The 20,555-nt window shown below is 34.1% G+C and overlaps 1 protein-coding gene across 3 annotated transcripts in view; it reads left to right on the forward strand.

Annotated features, from left to right (window-relative positions):
- CSMD3 (CUB and Sushi multiple domains 3) overlaps nucleotides 1-20,555 on the forward strand; it is a 593,609-nt gene that overhangs the window by 419,133 nt on the left and 153,921 nt on the right. For all 3 annotated transcript variants that reach the window (XM_066177261.1, XM_066177253.1, XM_066177270.1), the window contains 2 exons: nucleotides 1,742-1,929; nucleotides 9,638-9,832. In XM_066177261.1, coding sequence (XP_066033358.1) covers nucleotides 1,742-1,929; nucleotides 9,638-9,832 — 383 coding nt within the window. The remainder of the gene's footprint in view (nucleotides 1-1,741; nucleotides 1,930-9,637; nucleotides 9,833-20,555) is intronic.

Raw genomic sequence — 20,555 nt, forward strand, 5'->3', positions numbered from 1 at the left:
ATACTCAAGATACTTCCTGATGTTTTGTCTATTAAATGGAATTGTTCTAGAATTTTCTTTTATCACAACACAAGACTAAAATGAGCTTAATCGAATTCACAAAGGAACTTTTGCTGCCTGCACTGTATGTAACACATGAAGTAAATTATGTTATGTGTGAAAATTATACATCCCAACTAGGAAATATGTCACATAAAAGGTAAAAATGGTACTTGTGATGTCCCATCAAATTCAAGTTCTTACGCTGGGTGTTCTATGATAGTGTCTATATTGTTCTGAACACTGCAAATGTGATGACTTCTTTAGAGACACAGGTCATATAGTTATCTGTTCTCAGGTTATCTGTTATCAGTTCTTGGTACTCAAGAACAGACATAGTGTGCTTTTGTTAATTCATCCTGAGGAAATTAATCACGTAATTATATTTATATAATTAACAGTATAATTATTTTTTGGTGATTTCTGAATGTTGTAAGCTGGTAAGGAAACTTTCCATTGTGTACTAACACTTCTTTGTTCATTTGGTTTAATATCATGAGCTCAATAGATTTAAGAATATTCTGCCCTTTTATATTCTACATTTAGATATGAGATCATCCATCTTCAAAAAAAATTTTTTGCAGTGTGACTCCAGATACTATGAACAGTTTAGAGATCCCAAATATTATCAAGTTAAAAAAATCTCATAGTATGGTCAGTTAATATGAATCTTTGATAGAAACTCAGAATCTTAGTCTTGGTCAAAGTAGATTACATCTTTACTGAGAATTGCCTCATTTATGACACACAGACTGATCTAGAGCGAGAAACACTGAATACTCCACTAAGTACTGTTAAATAGTCTCTTGAGTGGAATTTACTCCAGCTAATCCTTTTAAACTCAAGATGAACTATGGCACTTTAATAATCCAAGCTGTTGAATTTTACTTTTGCCTTTATTTTATAAGGAAATATTTTTAAATAAGGCAAAAGTTACAAAAGGAGCTCTATCAGGTCTTTAGGCATTGAAGACCTGATAGAGCTCCTTTAGTAACTTTTGCCTTATTTAAAAATATTTTAGTCAGGGCCTCCTGTCAAACAGAGACATAATAGTTTGGATTTTCATTCTTTTACTAACTCCCTTTTTAGATGACTTTCTTTTTGTACCGGGACAATCTTACAAGTGAAATTAGTTAACTCCCTGCCATTAACTAAAATTAAGTTTGAATTTAACTAGCCAAGTTAGTTGACAAAGTATAATTTAGTTCAGAAGAAATGATGAGGTTTCAATACGGCATCTTTTTATTTAAACTGATCATGTTTATGATCAATGCTTTGTGCTCTCAGAGATCTGTAAAGATCATCCTCTGGCTGTATGAAAGTGTTTCGTCTGGCTGGAAGCTGAGTGCATTATATCATAAAGCATTTCTGCCAAAGCTTCCAATAGGTCTAGGTTGTTAATTTTTCTAAACCCTTAGAAATATGTTATTAATTTTTTTCTCTGTTTAAAAATATTTCCTTTTTTTTTTTTTTTCTGGCTAGCAGGAAATTATTGTTTCTATGGTGTGAACCAAAAGATACAGTATTCCTGTGTTTGCTATTAAAACACTTCTACAAACCTTTTTTTTTTTTTTTCTGACAGTGGAGGGATTTTTTTTTCCTTTTATTAAAACAGTGATAGTAAATTTCAAATTTAAGCTGATAAGAGGGAAAATGTTAGGCAAACATATTCCATCTGACATTTCTCTTTTTTGTTCTCTAGCTTCAGTATAGAACCAAATTATGATTTTCTTTATATCTATGATGGGCCAGACAGTAATAGCCCACTGATTGGGAGCTTTCAAGATAGCAAACTGCCAGAGCGGATAGAGAGCAGTTCAAATACCATGCATCTGGCTTTTCGGAGTGATGGATCTGTTAGTTTTACTGGATTCCACCTGGAGTACAAAGGTAAATACAATTATTTTTCTTATATATTTACAAACTTCAATGTATAAGTGAAAATTTTGGTTTAATATCTCATAATTTTCTGCCTGGCAATGTTTTTGTTTAGCCTGAGAATATGATAATGTGAATAATCTATTCATACAAGTATAAAGTTATAAGATTGGTAACTTAAAGTTTCTAGTATGATTTTTTTTTTCACCTGTGATATTGAATGTATGATTCCTTTCAGTGTTTGAAATAGGCTTACAAGAAGGCTGGGCAGGCACTTCTCATGAAGGCATGCAGTGATAGGACAAGGGGGAATGGCCTTAAAGTGAAGGAGGGCAGATTTAGATTAGCTATTAAGAAGAAATTCTTTGTTGTGAGAGTGGTGAGCACTGGAAGAAGGTGCCCAGAGAGATTGTGGACTCCCCCATCCCTGGAGGTGTTCAAAACCAAGATGGATGCAGCTCCGAGCAACCTGGTCTAGTGGGAGGTTCCTTGCTTATGGCAGGAACATTTGGAGCTAGATGATCTTTAAGGACCTTTCTAACCTAATTCATTGTATAATTCTATGATTCTACGATTCTGTGAAAAACTAGGAGACAGCAATTTACAGGTTTCAAAAATAATGATGCAGTGGCATGACTTAACAGCATATATATATATGTTTTATCCAGAATTTATTTATTTTTTATTTTACAACTCATGTTGATTTATGTGCATTTAAGGTCCCATAAAATGAAATGACATGCTAGAATCTAGGAGTCCAATGTCGAAAATAAAAAAAAAAATATTTAGGCTAGACCTTTATATAGCAGATCACAGTAGAGCTGTCCACCTGTCTCAGATCTGTGTGAGATCATAGCACAGTAAAAAAGAAAATACAGACTTGCTAAATATATTATCAATAGAAACCTTCATAACTGCCTCTGCATGGCTTGAGAAACAGAAATATTTGCTATTAAATTAATATGAAAATATTCTGTGAAGACAACCAGAAAAAAAATAAGGGTGGTATAGACCTCCTTGGTGTTTTCTTCTCCATTTATTCTGAGAGCAATTACTAAGTTCAAAGGTATAGAAAGGAAAGAATAATGTATTTATTGTAAAGCTCATGAAGCCTCCTTACACTTTCCTACAGTCATTGGATTCTACAGATGTCAAGGAGGTGGTCTCCACAGTATGAGCTAGTCCTGAAAAGTTAAAAGTAGGTCTCAGCCATGTTGATGGTGAGCCCAGATGTAGAAAGTGTTTCAGTTCACTTTTTTAATCTTTTTAACTAAATTGAAAAATAATAAATGCAGATGGAAGTGCTGTAGGAAGTGATTCAGGATCATAAAACTTCTGAAGAACAAGAAAAGAAATTATTTTTAAAGAGGCCAATCTTTTTCTTCTGTGCTGTTGAATGAAGTCTTGTGCCATGGAATCAAAGTGTTTCTCCTTTCCACCAGTCCAAATGTGAAGGGTATTTATTAGGGAGACAGTCTCTTCAAATTCTTGATCTAGGTTTAAACAAAGATGTGAAACTGCTGTACTTTGTGAAAGGGACCAATCTGATTTTTATTTATTCCTCAACATGCGTGATACATGAGGTGAAAAGTTATTCTGGGGGCTGTACGTATGCTGTCCCCGGGGAGGCTTCACCTGGCAGCCGAGCAGGGCAGAGGAAGCTTCCATGGTCAGACTGGAAGTGACCCCCCTTGCCAGGGGACAGATCCCTGGATGGCCAGGAAAAAACGCCCGGGAAATCAGGGTATGGGAGGAGCCTTAGCGCATAAACGCAGTAAACTGCAACACAACTGCGGGCCGCTTTTTCTGGGTTTCTTGGAGGGAGCGGGGCTCGCCTGGAGGGTCATCTTGGCCCCGCTCTCCCCCCTTTTCCCCCTCCCTTTCTCTCCCTGCGGCCCTGCTTCTTCCCTGGCAGTCTGTCCCGTCCTCCCCGTCCTGCTCTGCTTTCGCCGCCTCCCCGAGGCAGCTCGACCCCACGGCACCCCAGTGCAACTCTGTTTCCCCGCCGGAGCAGCCGCCTCCAACCTGCCTGCGCCCCGGCCCTGCGAGCCGCAGCTGCTGCCGGAGTGCTCCCGTGGCCAGGGCGGCCAGTTCTTCCCCGTCGGCAGAGACAGGCAGCCGGCTGCTGTTCACACATCGCGCCCAGCCCGCCCGGGAGCTGCGCAGGCTCACCGCAGCAAACAGCACACGCTCCGGCTGCCGAGCGCGCTGCGAGGGCGCCAGGGGTACAGCGGGGACGAGCTGTTCCCGTGTTCTTTTTCTTCCTTCGTCCATCTTTTCCCCTCTTTGCTCCCTTTTCTATCTCCCTTCGGTAGGAACACTTATCTCTCTTTATCAATAAATGTTCTCAGATAAACTCTTACCATGCTTGCACTTTATTTTTAATCTGAGAAATCTATCAAAAAGAATCTCCCCAAATCCCCTTTAACAAGAGCACAGGACACTTTGTAATCAAGGCAGAGTACTATTTCAAACATCACTGATAGCCCATGTGTGCCGCTAAGATGTCTTTCTCTACTTCAAAGAGTCACAGTGACAGAAAAATGCTAAAGCTATCGGCACATTTTTAAAAGGACTGAAAATCTAAGTAATGGGTGGATGCAGGTATGTGTTTATGTGTGTATATGTAAGTAGGGGAAATTGGAAAATGGAATCAACCTAACCCTAATTTTCCCTGTTCATCTGAGAGGGTTGTATCTCCTGCTTTTCTCAGAATAACTGGAATATGCATTTCAACTTTTTTTTTTTTTTTTTTTTTTTTTTAAGAGACATAAACAAAAGAAACTGTTTCATTTCACATAAAAATTTAAAGGATTATGAAATTTGGACAGTTCAAAATCCCTTAAGCAGATGGTCGGTTTGCTTAGTGAGTTATTTGCTTATTCCCATTTTTACTGGGAATATCTGATAAATGTTCCTCTGCACTGTTTAACTTAGGTGTATTGTAAGAACTCTTACTGTATGACCATTCCTTGAATCCTGTGTTTAATTTTGGGCCCTTCACTACAGGAAAGATGTTGAGGTACTGAGTATGGACATAGGACAATGGAGCTGGTTAGGAGTCCAGGTACAAGTTTTATGAGGAGTTGCTGTGTGAGCTGGGTTGGTTAATCTGGAGAAAAGGAAGGAGACCTTACATTCTCCACAACTACCTGAGAGGAGATTGTAGTGTTGGGAAGGTTAGCCCCTTCTCACAAGTCACAAGGAACTGAACAAGAGGAAATGGGCTTAAATTATACCAAGGAAGGTTTAGATTGAATTTTAGGAAAGGGAGTCTTCATGAGAGGCTGTCAATCATTGAACAGGATGCCAGGGAAGTGATAGAATCCTCGTCCCTGAAAGTATTTAAAAGACATGTAGATGTGGTACTGAGGAATGTGGTTTGGAGGTGGATTTGACAGTGCTGGGCTTACAGATAGGCTCAATGATATCAGAGATATTTTCCAGCCTAAATGATTCTGTAGTTCTGTGATTCTCTTCTATTATTCTATAAATAACATAGGTGGAAAATCAGCTTGACTGCTGAGCTGAGACCCTTGGCTAGTATTGATTGTGATTCGTAATGCAGCCAGTATTCTCTTTGTTAATAACCTGTTTGATGGGACAGACCAAATTTGTGGACAACATCCGTTTGGACTGCTACTCAAGGGATCACATGAGGTTATAGAATCAGATTGACAGGAGCCCTAAACAAAGCATTCTGGTTTCAGCTGAGTTAAAGTTATTTTTCTTCCTAGCAGCTGGAAGAAATTAAGGATTTATTTCCATGGGCAGGCATATGTTCAGCCATCTTCAGTAAAGCAGGGCTCCATCACACCTAATGATGACTAGGGAAGACAAATGCCTTCCATTCCTTCTTTTTCCCCCAAATTTATGTGCTAGGCATGACATCATATGATATGGACCCCATATCATATGGTATGATCCAACTTTGGTCATTTGGTATCAGCTGTTCCAACTGGGTTTGCTCCAACTACCTAAGGAGGAGGTGTTGCAAGGGCATGTTGAAAAGACAGAGCCAAGTCTTCTCAGGCACTCATAGTGTTAAGCTTAAAGCTAATGGACTGACAAGTTGACATAAGAGAAATTTCAATTACATATTAAGAAAAAATTAATCACTCTGAAGTTAGTAAAACTTTGGAACTGCTTGCCCTTAGATGATGTCATTGGAATCCTTCAAAATCATAACTGGACTGTACCAAGACCTAAGTAACCTAATCAAATTTGCCCTGATTTGCATGGGAGTTGTACTACATCTCTTTCAACCTAAATTTTTCTAATTTGATGAACTTAATTTTTTCATACAAATTGTAGCTGATGTATTTGTGCCCTGTATGTACACTAATCCTATTTTAAGTGACAGTGTGCTTAAATTATACTTCATTGTTGGGCCATATTTTTCAGATCCAAATGTCAGGCTGACCTATGTCCTAGGTCTGATCTGTAAACATGTCTCTGGCTGAGTTTTGTTCCCATTCCCTCTCCTTCACTTCATTTCTATGTTATAATGGAGGAAAAGCTTATTAGTTCTATTAAGTACCCTGGAAAATAATTATGGGATGCTTGCTATAGTTTTGTATATCTATAATATTATCTCCAAGAAGTTTAAGATGACTTTATTCTCTTTGAAACTTAAAGATGGAGCAGTAAGTCATCATGTTCTGGACAAAGCCCTTGCTTCTCTTGACTTTCAATTCTGTTTTCCGTGCACTGGGATAATAGCTTTCAGGAGGATTTTGGCATCATTACTCTATGTTTTTCAACAAAGACTTCCTTGTTGCACTTGAGATTGAAACAGCATGTGCCACTGTTTTCAGCCTGTATTTCAGAGCCTTACTTGATCCACTGGTGTGACAATGTTATCAGAAAAGCAAATGCTGGTTTCTTTGAAGCTTGTGGCAAAATTTTATTGTGTACAGAAGGAATTGACGCCTGGTATGCACAGCCAAGAAGTGTAACGTTACTGTAGCCCAAATCTGAACTGCCTAATGAAAAAAAGTTATTTCCTGCCTACTTATTACAGAAAATAATTTTTTAAATACTGCTACTGGAAAAAAAGTCTTTGTAATAATTCAGTATTTTCTCTGATGTTCTGCTAAATCTGTCCCTTCCCTTAAGTGTTTTTAGCTTAATGATAATAGTATTCTTAGGGGAAAAGGGGGAAGGGCTACAGGGGTAATCAATGTCTTGTGGTCCTCAGTTGGAGCAGCATGACATCGGTGGTGAAGACCTTTCCCTCCTGTCTCCTAGGAGTACTTACAAATTTGCTGAAACAGTCTTCTTACTTGTTCTTTTTTTTGTTGGTTCTCAGCCAGATCTGAAGAATTCTTTTGCCTCATTTGATTTGTTCTTCATGCATTGTAGCATATTCAACTAACTTTTTCTATAAGTTCACTTAGCAGTTCCTTCAAATTAAAAAGTAGTTTTAAGGTGCTTAGTATTTCAGGCTTTATTTTTCAGAATTGGTATTAAGAAACTGTATTTCTGTAGTGACATTTTTACTGTTTAGTCAGCAATTTCAGGAGCCTGTCACAACTATAATTTTGCGGAAAAGAAAATTATAGGGCTGTATTTTTTCCCTAGAGATAATTTGTGCTGTGACAGATCATTCTTTTCTCAATTTTTGATTTATGCAGCAGACAAAATAGATTACTTTATTTTTTCTCTCTCTTTTTTTTTTTTTTTTTTTTTTTTTTTTTTTTTTTTTTTTTTTGTCTAGGACTATCTGCTTTATCTGTGTACTTTCTAAAGTACCTTTGAAACCTTTTGAATTTTTTTTTTGTCATAAACTCAAGAATGATGATCTCACAATTGCAATTATGAGTCAATACAGATATATCAATATTGGTTCAATAAGAGGAAAAATAATATTGTATTTATTTTCTAAAATATTAGTTATAATACTAAATTAAATTATCCTTTTTTTCCTTTTTTGCCCCCTAAGTTTGATATTTATACTTGAAAGAATTTGAAATTTTCCCTAAGTCCTGCCAGACTTCTCAAATGAAAGTGTGGTTGGCTTACATAAGAATTATTGGCTTACATAATCATTATTAATATCTGTGTGATATCTTATAGACTTTCTAGTAAATTGCATCTTTCGACTTTTCATTATTTGTCCAAATTTTTGAATGAGTGCTAATAAATTTTAGACAACGCACTACAACTGCCTATATAAATCCATGTGAGTACCTAATACCTGTTCCTAATGATTAAAAATTTATTGTAATTAGTATTTGTTATTTTGTTGTTTTTCATATCAGAACCATGCTCTGTAGATTATATATGCAAATCTAAAGAAAATTTTAAACACATTAGAAGATCTTGACTATCTTTAAGAAGATGTGAAATTGAAAATTCAAAAGAATTATTCTGTGTTTCCTTCTTCAAATATAAACATAATGTAATTATTTATCTCCTCTCAGAAATACTACAACATAAAAGTGGCCCTAAGGGATGTACTTAGTTTATTAGCTTGGCTTTAGTAGTGACCAATAATTTATGTGTGGCCAAACTATATAAAAGTCAAATAAATAATTGTTCCTGTTTATCTGTAATTTTTCAGAAGCTTCATTTTAGGTACTGACAGGATCAGATAAAGTGTCCTTTTATACAAAACTCTTAAAAAGCCTTCCAGGAAGTTCAAAGTTCATATAGTCTTTTGGCAACCATACCTACTTGTAGCAGAAAGTTCCACAGTGCAAATATTCCTGGTAAAGAAACATTTTTTTTAATGTATTTGAAAGCTGGTGCCAGTCTTGTAAAATATGAAGAAGTGTTCCCTATTGATTTTCTCCACAACACCCTTAAATGTTAAGGAAAGTCTGAAATTTCCATCTTCTGCTTGATAAAATATATTATTGAAGACTCCATCCTTCACTGCACAAATTAATCTGCTTTACTCCAGCTTCTACATAATATATTTACTCTTTTTTCCTTAAAGGAAATTACATTTTTCCTAATGTTTTACTTTTCTGAATTTCTGCACAATACTGCAGTTAATTAGAAGTGTTGAGTATTTATTTTTGTTCAGTGTGTCACTGGACATTGGTATTCGCATTATATTAGTAAAAGGGAAGCAAATATAAAAGTGTATGAATATGTTTTAATTTATTTCAATAATTTGAAACAAATAGCTATAAATTATAAAAATGAGATGCATTTAGGGAATATTTGTATATTTTTTCCTGCACTGAGGAATAAGTATGTTATATTAAAGTATACCATCATATCATATATAGGAACTCATTTGAGGTTTATTAATTTTGAAGACATTCTTGTTTGCAAAATTCTTATTTTGCAACAAATTGTTCATATTGTTCATATAGTCAATTTACCAGTTTTCACACTACAGATTTTAAAACTAGGATGTGCCTTATCTACTCCAAAAATGTCCATATATCTAATTTTACTAACTATAAAAAATTATCATTGATCAGAATGAATTCTGAAAAAAAAAAAGGAGCACTATAGGAATTATCTTAAGGACAGAAGACATAGTTTCTGTCATTATATAGTAATTTGTGCAGTTGTTAAAATGAAGGAGAGAAAACATTTGATGGAGAGTCGTAAAAAAACCTCAGGTTCTACAGAGTGATCAAAGAAGGCCTCAGGAGAACTCCAGGAAATATTTAGGTTAAATTATTTTTATTTATAATTATTGTTATTTATTCATTTTCAATTATATTTAGAATGATATTCACACTTGTTTCCTCTATAGCAAAACTCCGTGAGTCTTGTTTTGATCCTGGAAACATAATGAATGGAACAAGACTTGGAATGGATTATAAGCTGGGTTCCACTGTTACATATTACTGCGATGCAGGATATGTTCTTCAAGGATACTCTACGCTAACATGTATTATGGGAGATGATGGGAGACCCGGATGGAACAGAGCCCTGCCCAGCTGTCATGGTAAGAACAGTTTTTTAATTTATTTTTGTTGCCATTGTCATTCTCCTTGCTTTGTAATGAAGAAGAAACAAGGGAAAAACTGGAAGTGATTTTAATAATATTCTCTTTCAGAAGAAAAACCAAAACCTTTTCAATGATATATGTAATAAAATACGTATGTGACAACTCAGGAAACTATTGATTCCAGTTTTTATTAACCTTGGATAAATGGTGTTATTATTGTGAATAGAGCTTAGTAGTAATGTCATTTTCTATGTCAACGTGTGTTCTTGAATTAACTTACAGCAGAGTATGGAGATATATACCATATATATGTATTTAAATACAACAGTAAGTATACTTTGGATGTCGTACCATATATTTATTTCTGTTTGTTACTGCTGGTTTTGGAAACATGCGGATGAAATATTTTGTATACACCACATCACAAGATTTAAATTCTTGGACATGTGGTCTGTGGAAAAGATAAGCCTTGAAATTCAGGAAAGATCCAATTATTCAAACTTTTGCAGACTGCAAACTTTTACAAACTTTTTTACAGTCTGCTCATTTCAAGACTTTTCTGACTTTAGTTGTATTTTGTATGACCGTTGATGGTCTCAAGCACCAGCAATTTCACATTTAAACACTAAGAAAAGATTAAAGTTTTATTTTACTTATTTCCTAACAGAAATTGATAGCCAGTTTCAATTTTAACTTTGTGAAAAGTCACATAATCTGTAAGATTGAGCACAAAACCAACAAAATAAAAATTCTCAAATCTAAAGAATATCCAATATTATAAGCATTTGAAGAAGTTCAGTATTTTCCTTATCTACCAGAACCATCATAGTACTGACTATCAAAACTCAGTGGTATCAAATTAGGACACTGTCCCCTGGAAATTTTTGGAAGTATGTTCTACTTCTAGACTGCATTAGAAGTCAAATATTTTTCCTCATTTTAAAATGAGAGAAGAATGTTGATTTTCAGAGAGGAGTTGGTGAGGAAGGTTGTTGTGTACCATAGGGGAAAGATTCCCTTTTTTGGGAAGGTCTTTTTGATAGGTAATGAAAGATTAAAAAATACTTTATTGATGCAGTAATTATGTCTATTAGTGTCTCTTATAATCTCCTTAGCAATCTTCCAGTACTGTCTGTTGTAACGTTAAGCAAAGGGAGAGTGTTTTGTTTTGAAGCACTGCCATTGTAATAAATGAGGAAAAATAAATTTTAATGTAAAAGAAGTAGTGGATGTCTGTCACTGATTCCAACTGGACCATTCTCTTTCCTGGATGAACAAGGCCCTATTTCAAAGATGACAAACCCCATACTTCTTTATGATATGATGGCACAGAATAGACATTTCCACTTGTTTTTCTTATATTGCTTTTTCCTCCAGTTAAGAATCAATGGTGCTTTGTAGTTATGTTACTGTGATATATTACATTATATTTTGGCCAAGCTTCCAATGCTTTCTACTTTTGTGTGATTAACCTCAAGAAAAACAGAATTTTTATATAGATATAAGAAAGATTATATCAGTTTAATCAGCTTTCAGTTACAGAGCTGGCAGAAACAGTTTGAGAGCTGAATTTAGCTCCTGAAAACCAGACTCACCTACACAGTAAAATTTGCATGTTAGAAATCAGATTCCTCTATTCAGCAGTTTGTATTTTTGCAGCTGCATTGAAACTGATAGTTACAATGAAATATTATATAAATTACCACCTCAGTGTATATGGGGGGTTTATTTAGTTAGTTAATTAGTTACAAGAAAAAAAAATGGGCAGATGCTAAGATAATCTAGGCTAATATACTGAGGTATTTGGTATTTCACTATGGATGATAAGTAGGGGATGTAACGAACATATGCAGATGCATTATTAGTATGACAGTGAAAATGATTAATGATTTCTCTCAGCTTCAGCAACTAAAGATAATTTTAAATTTTTAGTAGCAAACAGCAATTGTTTACAGAATAACAAAAAAAGCCCAGTAATGGGAAATCATATTCATAACTGAATTTGAAAATCTTGTTCCTACAAAAAGAAATAATTTGTTGGTCACTAAAACATTTTACTACATTTCATTACAGTATGTTGTTGAATCATTGGAAATATTTGAATCCAGGGTTCAAAATAATTCCATCTGTAAGATATATCTAAAAATATCCAGTATTTTCGTATCTGCCTATGAGAATATGCTTACGCCTATGATTTATTTACTTCTTTCTTCGGTAGCAAAACCAATTCAGAGTATTATTTCGATTTCTTTTGATCTGTATTAAGTTATTTTGGAAATTTGAGGGAGCTCAGATCAGGTTTTCATCTGAAAACTTTTAGGATAGCAGACAGATATGCACAGAATAACATAATCTTATTGCTTATTGTTTTGTAATATAGGAAATGCTGACAATTTTTTAATAAATCATTCAACATTGTTTGCTTAGTCAAAGGCTTTATAGCTCACATATTTATGCATTTTTTACAAACTGACCCTACAAAGTTATTTAAATCTATTTCAAATTTTGAATGAGGAATGAGTGGGGCAACTGCAAAAGCGAGAATATTCCTGCAATTAATGAAACTGAGTATTATTGTTAATGAGATCCTCTGCTTCTCTGTGTTTTATAGTTCCAAAGTAATGGTCAGTTTAACCACTTAAGCAGCATACTTTACTTAAAATTGTTATATGTTGACTACTTACAAAGCATTTCTCACTTTCTTTTTGCCCAGAACAGCATGTTTGTTTTGTGGAATCACATAGACAATGACCTGAATACTAAGAAGTAGATTTGAAATCAATTAGGATTTTGTTTTGAATACAAAAATGCTATTTAAATTTTGAGTATCCTGAAAAGTTAATTTTTTAAAGCAAAAAAAAAAATCAATTGAAGGTATTTTGAAAAAATTATAAAGAATTTTATTTTATTGCTCTTGAACTATCTTCTGACTACTTAATTTTTGTTCCCAAGCTTCCATTCCCCATTTTTCACATATTTATGTACATTGCTTTACCATTCCAAGCTTTCCTTTCATATAGTCAGTGCAGTGAGACAGGCTTCTTAAAAGGTTGTCAAGTGGGATTCAAAGAGCTAGTTAAGAAGGTCTGTTTTTCCATTTGCGTCTGGACTGTATTAACAGGATTTAATCTGCTTGCATGCTCAGCAGGATATGTCTTAGAGCTGCAACACAGGAAATACTAGATCTAGTGAAATATCTGAATACTCTGTGGAAGCAGTACTGTTTGCACTAAAAGCATACAACAGACTCTATTTTGGAGAGAGGTATGTGTTAAAATTTAGCATTTAGATTCCTGAGTAAAGTAAAAGAGAAGGCATTTGAGTGTACCTTAACCTATAAATCTCACACTGCAGATTCTTTTCTGTATGAGCACACTCATTATTCCTCATCCATGCAAAGGAGACCATTGTATACCAAGAACTATTAAGTCAAAAAGCCAAAATGAGAAAATCTTGCTTCCACACAGTGGATTTTGCAGTAACTGACTAGAGATTTAGTCACCAGTATACACTTCTCACAGAGAGTAGTTTCATTTTTCTGAAGACATGCGACTGATTTTTTACTGTAAAATACACAAATAGTTTTATAAATAGGAAAAAAAACTAATATCTTTCTTTATGGCTATGCAGACAGCTGGTATTTTGCTGAAAATCCCACTTATTTATTTATTTATTTATTTATTTTTTAATGTGATTGAGTTAAAAGATCAGGTTTTCTTAAAGTTGTTCTCTTCATATCAGAAAAAGTTTGAAAATCTTGCTGGAATTAACTATAAATATTAATAATTCAAGAACGATTGGGAAACAAAAATTAATACAGACACATGCTTATATCCACAGCAAGCATTACTCTCTCTCTTTTTGCATATACATTTGGAATTCATAATATGGCTTTACAAAGCCCATTGAATAATAAATGTTGTGTGTAGTTATTTCAGGCTTTCATTTAAGAAGTAATAATATCATACAATGGTAAGCAAAGTATTAGAAGTGAAGAAAGTGTTTGATTACAATGATCTTATTAAAATCAGGTGCCAGAGAATCCTAATTCCCAATGAATTTAAGAGATTAGTTAAGTGGAGTGCATCATTAAACCAGACACTTCCTCTTCTGTTTAACTAAATCTGCAGCCAAATTTTGGGAGAAGAGTTTAATGAAGGAAACGTTAAAAGAAGGAAAAGTACTTCAAGCTATATAAAACTGGGGGTTTTTTTAGCCTTAATTTTTTACTTTCTTTGCTATAAAATACATGATTTCAGATCAAGCATATCTATTAAAGCCATATTTTTAAATATGTTTGCTTATATGCTACTGTTAGTTTGAAACAACATCATGAATTAGCAGGGAAAATGTAACAGCAACTTTAATATTTTTGAAAGTAATGTGTAAATTATAAAATATGTAAATTAACTGACAAAATTCCTAATTAGTTTGGCAATAAAAGTATACAGAAAGTACCAATGAAAATACAGAATAAATTATGTGATCTTTTTTTCTGTTTTAGAATGTGAAAAAAACAACCTGACACTTCTTTCTTTGCTTTGAATATGTAAATTTTCTAATAGATGAATGAAAGAGCATTACCTTAAAAAAAAAAATTCTTTCATCATGTATTTTGAGGTAGAGGGAAAAACAGTTTTTAGCAGTAGTTTACATAAATACATGCTTGTTCCTGTATTTAATGTTAGAACCTTAGGTGCATTTTTTTTTTGGAAGATTTCTTCTAACAGACAAGGTAACTTCATGGCATTCTGTTCTTCGAAGGAAAAATGTATCTCTACCATTCAGTCACACAGAGAAGCGAGTATTTATTTTCCAAAGTCTGGAAGATACTGAATTGGGACAGGATTATGTAGTATCAGTTAATAATCATGGTAAATCAATTAATTAATAGCTGGAAAGAAACTGATCTAGTCATGGCTGCTCTGGCTACAGCTGAAAAATATGCATATTTCTAACTTAACCTCAGGCAGCAGTTGGGACGTCCTCACTCTTGTTTAATAAGACCTCTGTAATGAACTGGAAGAAGATTTATTATGTGGAATATGCTGGTGATTACATCCATAAGACTCATATTTCATTGTTTGCACAAGTTTTGTCATCTCCGCTTTTCTGTCACAGTGGAGACTGGGGGAGGGATGCTTCTGGGCAGTAGAAGAAACCTGCAATTAAGAGACTGCATTGCTTTAAAATTGAATTCTATTTTGTTTTCCTTCTTGACGGGGCTACCTATAGCATTTTGCCAACATGCTATAGGAGTGGTAGGCAAGGACATCATTGTCCAGCTTAAAGAGGATAGCTCCTTCTTTTAGATCCCATGTTTCTTGACATTTAACTCAGAAGCTGCTTGTGTTATAGCTTTTTTTTTTTCTGGTGTTACACTCTTTTGAAGGAACAGTGTCTTCCACAACAAAACTTTACTCCTAATTTTGAGGTTTTTGCTGGAACCTTTTCCTGATGTATTTCTGTTTTATATGTTAAAGAGTAGTTGTGTGTTAAGAAGTTAATAAAATGCATTTCAACACCATGCAATATACAATTGTGTATTTTGTCTATTGCAGAAAGTGTTTTGTTGTTATAAATTTAAAAGGTTACAATTTCTGCCCCGTTGTACTGCACATTTTGTATGTTTCTATTATTTTGTTAATCAGTTACTAACTTAGATGGCAGTTCAAACCTTTACTTAGGTGACATGCTAGGAAATACACTGCTTTGGTTTGTGGTTGAATTTTTAAGAAAATATATTTTAGACATATTATTAATATTTTCAATTGAGAGCAAATATAAGTAATAGAAGGCCAGAGAACATTAATTTCAGTGCTACTTTAATTGTTTGAAGTTTCAATGCTAGTGATTCGGTTAACAGCTTCTATTTCAGTATAAGATAAAAAAGTATGGAATGAATGGAGAAACAGCTGGCCTAAAGCAGAGCAGATTTCCACAATGGGAGTAAATGTGACAATAATTGCTCAAAATGTATCTGTAATGTCTCTAATGTATTCAAATTGGACACCCTGTGAGGAAAGGAAGAGGAAAGTTATTTTATTTTTTATTTTACTTTGTATGGGGAATAATACAAAGTAAAGGTTGACCTAAGAAGGTTGTTGAAATAGATTTGAAGACAACAGCAAAAAGTTGAGTATTTACTGTTGACTTGGAATCATGTAAAAACACCATCTTAGAGTAATACCAATCATAATCAAATTCGAAATGGATCACCAAAAGGGGTGATGAAAAAACACAGTCATGAAATCTAATAGATATTAGGATATGTATTTCAGGAAAATGAAGTTCTGTTCAAAAGAATGTAGTAGAAAGTATGGTGAACAGGGTTTTGAGAAAAAAACTTTTAAACCTGATTTAAACAGTGATTAAAAAATAGAAACTTACTAGAAAGTCAACAGCAGGTGAAGGCCAAAAATGTATTCAAGGACAATGTTATTGAGGGGAACGAAAAAAAATCCTTATATGTTATGTTATATTTCTTCTATTACCTTACTGAGGTAACAGGAGAGGTAGTGCATTGGAACCATTCCTTTGGCTTGAAGAAACCAAGAAAACTAAAGAAAATCAATAAAGAGAATCATAGCAAGTTGCTAGGATAAGGTAGTCTTTTCTGTGTCGTCCTGAAAGAGATAGATATGAAGTGTTTGAAGTACAAATGTTGACCTTGAGGTTAAGTTAGCCTTTCTGTTGAAGCAGTGGGAGGTGATGAACCTGTCAGAAATCTTCCTTGATGAGCAGCTGGCCAATTTCCACTTATAAAATTGGTAGGGATTATTAAAAAAAAAACCAAACCAACCAACCAACCAAACAAACAAAAAACCAAAACAAGCAAAAAAAAAAAAAACCAAAAAGAGTTGAACTAGGAGACACATTGTTCAACAATCTGAATAGAAATCAATATACCTTTGGAAGAAGAATGTGGATCTTTTGGGGATATCTTAAAGCTCAATAGGCATCTGGATGAAATTACAACGAGTTGATGCCATATAATTGAATTTATAAAGATGTTCAGCAGTGTTCCATGAAAGAATATTATTTTTAAGGTAAAAGTGATACAATGCATTAGGATAATATTTGATTACAAGGTAAGAATTGAAAGTTGTTGATGTGATGTCCAACTTTAAGTTATCTAGAAAAAAAAATCAATAAAGGAAGGCTACTACAAAGATCTCATACATATTTTTTTCTATGAATTGTGCTGTCCAATACAAATTCACATAAAATTGTGATGACAAAGTTCACATTATCACAAAGTATTTGGTATAATCATATCTAGAGTCAAATGCACAGAGAAAAAGGTACATCAATTTCACTTCTGTTAAGTGCAGACAAAATGCTTAGAGAAGAAATAACCCTAAGTACAGGCATGTGGTGGTACTTAGATTTTGGTCCTGAAGTATCACAAAATCACAGAATGGGTAAGGTTGGAGGGGACCTCAGTGAGCCACCTAGTCCAACCTCCCTGCTCAAGCAGGTTCATCTCAGAGCACGTGGCACAAAACTGTGTCTAGATAGTTCTTGAATATCTCCAATGAACAAGATTCTGCAAGCTCTCTGGGCAATCTGTTCCACTGTATGATGACCTGAAAGTCAGAAGTTCTTCCTTACATTCGGGTGGAACTTCCAGTTCCTGCCCATTGTCTTACTCCTTGGCGCCACCAAGAAGAGCCTGGCTCCATCCTCTGTCACGCTCCCTTCAGGTGCTGATAGACACTGATGTGGTCCCCTCTCAGTTGTCTCTTCTCAAGGCTGAATAAGCCCAGTTCCCTCAGGCTGTCCTTGTAAGGGAGATGTTCCAGTCCAAGATAAATTACCTTGAAATCATTATTACTAGTCTTTTGCAGATGAGCAAAATTCTATCAGAATTATATTTAAGAATTTTTTTCCTCACAGAGCATACTAGCCCCTGAGATATACTCTGATGAGGCAGTGTTAACAAAAAAATAAACAAATATAACATGACTGTTATATTTGCCTCTTGCCTGCAGATAGAGGAGAGTCTATTTCTCAGCACTCATAATTCAGCGAAAAATAGAATTGGAGTTTTTAAATATAGTTCTTATTACAAGGAAAAAAAAAGCAGTCTTAAATTTTTGAGAAATGTAGTTAAAAATCTCTCTTTCTAGTACTGAGAAATAGATCTGTACATTACGCAGTCTTCAGCTTGGTGATTTGAAATGTAGTAAATAAGATTCACTGCATTGCTGATCACTAGAGATTCCAGCAATGTGTGTGAAAACTTCCCAGACACAAAAGTTTCATGGGTTTTTTTCTTTCTTTCTCTTCTGCATGTTTTAAATGTCAATTCTGTATTATTTTATTTTATATTTTCAATTGCTATTTGTGCTTATAACTGTTCAGTGACCATTTATTTTGACTATTGTCCTGTTTCTAGTTTTTTCTGACCCTGCTTTTCTTTTCTGTGTTTCAGGAGTCCGTGTTCCTAACTTTCTTGATTAGTTTAATTTACTTCTAATCTGAATGTGCCTTTAATTATGGATAATGTATTGTGTCAGTATTTTTTTTCTTCCTTTTTCATTTTCTTTACTTCATTTTTCTTTAGTGAGTTAGAGAAGTGGGAATTTCTTTCTTTTTAAAGTTAATTTAAAAGTCTGTGTTGCAAACCTAAACAGCAGTGATAGAAAAGAAAGCTGAGATTGAGAGGATCACAAGGACCTCAGTGAATTTATCATTAACTGTTAGAGCTCAAATTTAAAATTACAATCGTTAACTGTTCCTGCAGTTTCCTTTTAAACTGCATGCACAGTCAAAATATTTAAGATCACTTGGAAACAAAGTAATCATCATTTGAAAACCTAAAGCTTCATTTTAGTTTTGTAATAATGTTTGCAGATGATTAAAAAAAAAGGTTATTCTTTGTTCCAGCTGTGATTCACTGCTAGTGCTTAAAAACTCATTTGGGTAAAGGAACATTCTAGAGACATGCAGATAGGCAGTATACAAGTAAGGAAAAGGGTTTTGAATGGGCAATAGACTCATTTACAGCCTCCCCAGCCCTAAAATGGTGAAAGTCCAGTTACCAAAACAGGATTCAGGAGCTGATATCACTTATAAGCTCTGCAGTAATAAGTAGATTTCTTGTTCTGTGAAGTTTGAAATGAACTCATAAAGTTACTGAGTTCTAAGAAAGCTCATAATTTGACTTTCACCTCACATTTTTAATGTTTCTTCTGTTTAAAAGTAGTCAGCATGTTCTTCATCACATAACAAAAATTATTCTTAAACTAAAGAAGTAATGAAATGTCATTTAGATATGAAGAGTGCATAGATGAATAAAAAAAAATAAATAAATTATATGACCTTCAAAAAGAAAAAAAAAAAAGAAAAAGGAAGCTTCTCATTGAAAGAGATGATTATTTCTTGTGAAGAGATCTGTAAATCCGTACACATTTTTGATTCATACTTTCTGATGCATCAATCTCTCAATTCTGCTATTGTAGCTAAAATGTGTTAAGCTTTGTTAATCTCTGATTTATTTTTACTTCTACACATCTGTCATATAATGCTCCTTTCCTCTTGCTATCTTAATATATTTGAAAGACTCTGAAATGTTCTTCCCCAGAAGACTGCCAATTTTCTTTTCTTTTTTATTCATTTATTATGTTGGCAGTTAAATTGTTTTAAAATGATCGTTCGTTTTCCCTCAGACATTCCTTAAATATCATGTCAAGTCTGTTGCAGACAGTTGACTTGAAAAGCATTTTCAAACTTTTATTTAGTTGCTTTTTTTTTTTTTTTACTAACATTGGTGTGCTCTTTCAAAGGAATGAAGCTGTGCTAAGGCACAGGCTGTCTGCAGAGACCTATCCCACCTCCATTTATTATAAGCAGAAACTGTTTCACTGCAAAGATCTTTATTCTAGAACAAAAGATGTTAGAAAATGTTTTCTCCTATTTAATGGCTCCGTTCTCAGAGCATGCTACTTTAATTCCATTTTATTGGCAAAAGAAAACAAAACATTACTTAAATGAAAAAACACAACATTATTAAGTGGGTGTTTCTGCAGTGAAAGACTCCTGGAAAGGTATCACATGGCAATTCTAATGGTTTTATCAATTGGAGCAGTGAGAAGCATGAACAGCAGGAGAAACCTCACCACCCTTCAGCTCACATGGGAACTCCAAGACAGGGAGAACTCAGATCCCACCCCTCGTCCTAGACACAAGCAACATAAGAAGTTTTCATCAGCTGCGCACACAATTCCTTCAAAACTTAAGAAAAATCTTAATGCATTATGCATCACTTAAGATTCTAGAAGAATTTACCACACTGGCAATTAATTTAATTAACTGCTCTCTGTTGAAGAAAGCTTTCTTTCAGGAAGCTATTTCTTGCAGTATTAAGGGAAAAACGAAGAATTAAGAATAATAATTGTCTGCAATTCAGCTATTTTAAATTCAAATTTTACTAATGCATCTGTTAAACCAGGATTTAAAAATTCTTATAATGTAAGATTAATTTTAATCTGGTTATTTGTAGTTTTATTTACTAATGATTATTATAAGTAAATTAACCATATTTATTTGGGTATTTATTTGGTATCTGATTATGCTATGGAATATTTTGACATTTACATGCCACAGGCCTTGCTAATAAATAATTCATGATGTGTAGCTCTACCCTGACATTTAAAAATGGAATCATTATATAGAATTAGATTTTGGGTTATAAAATTGGAAATCTGACTCTTCA

Source organism: Chamaea fasciata, unplaced genomic scaffold (assembly GCF_029207755.1).
Source record: "Chamaea fasciata isolate MVZ Bird 193981 ecotype frontalis unplaced genomic scaffold, bChaFas1.0.hap1 SCAF_1, whole genome shotgun sequence".
Lineage (NCBI taxonomy): Eukaryota > Metazoa > Chordata > Aves > Passeriformes > Sylviidae > Chamaea > Chamaea fasciata.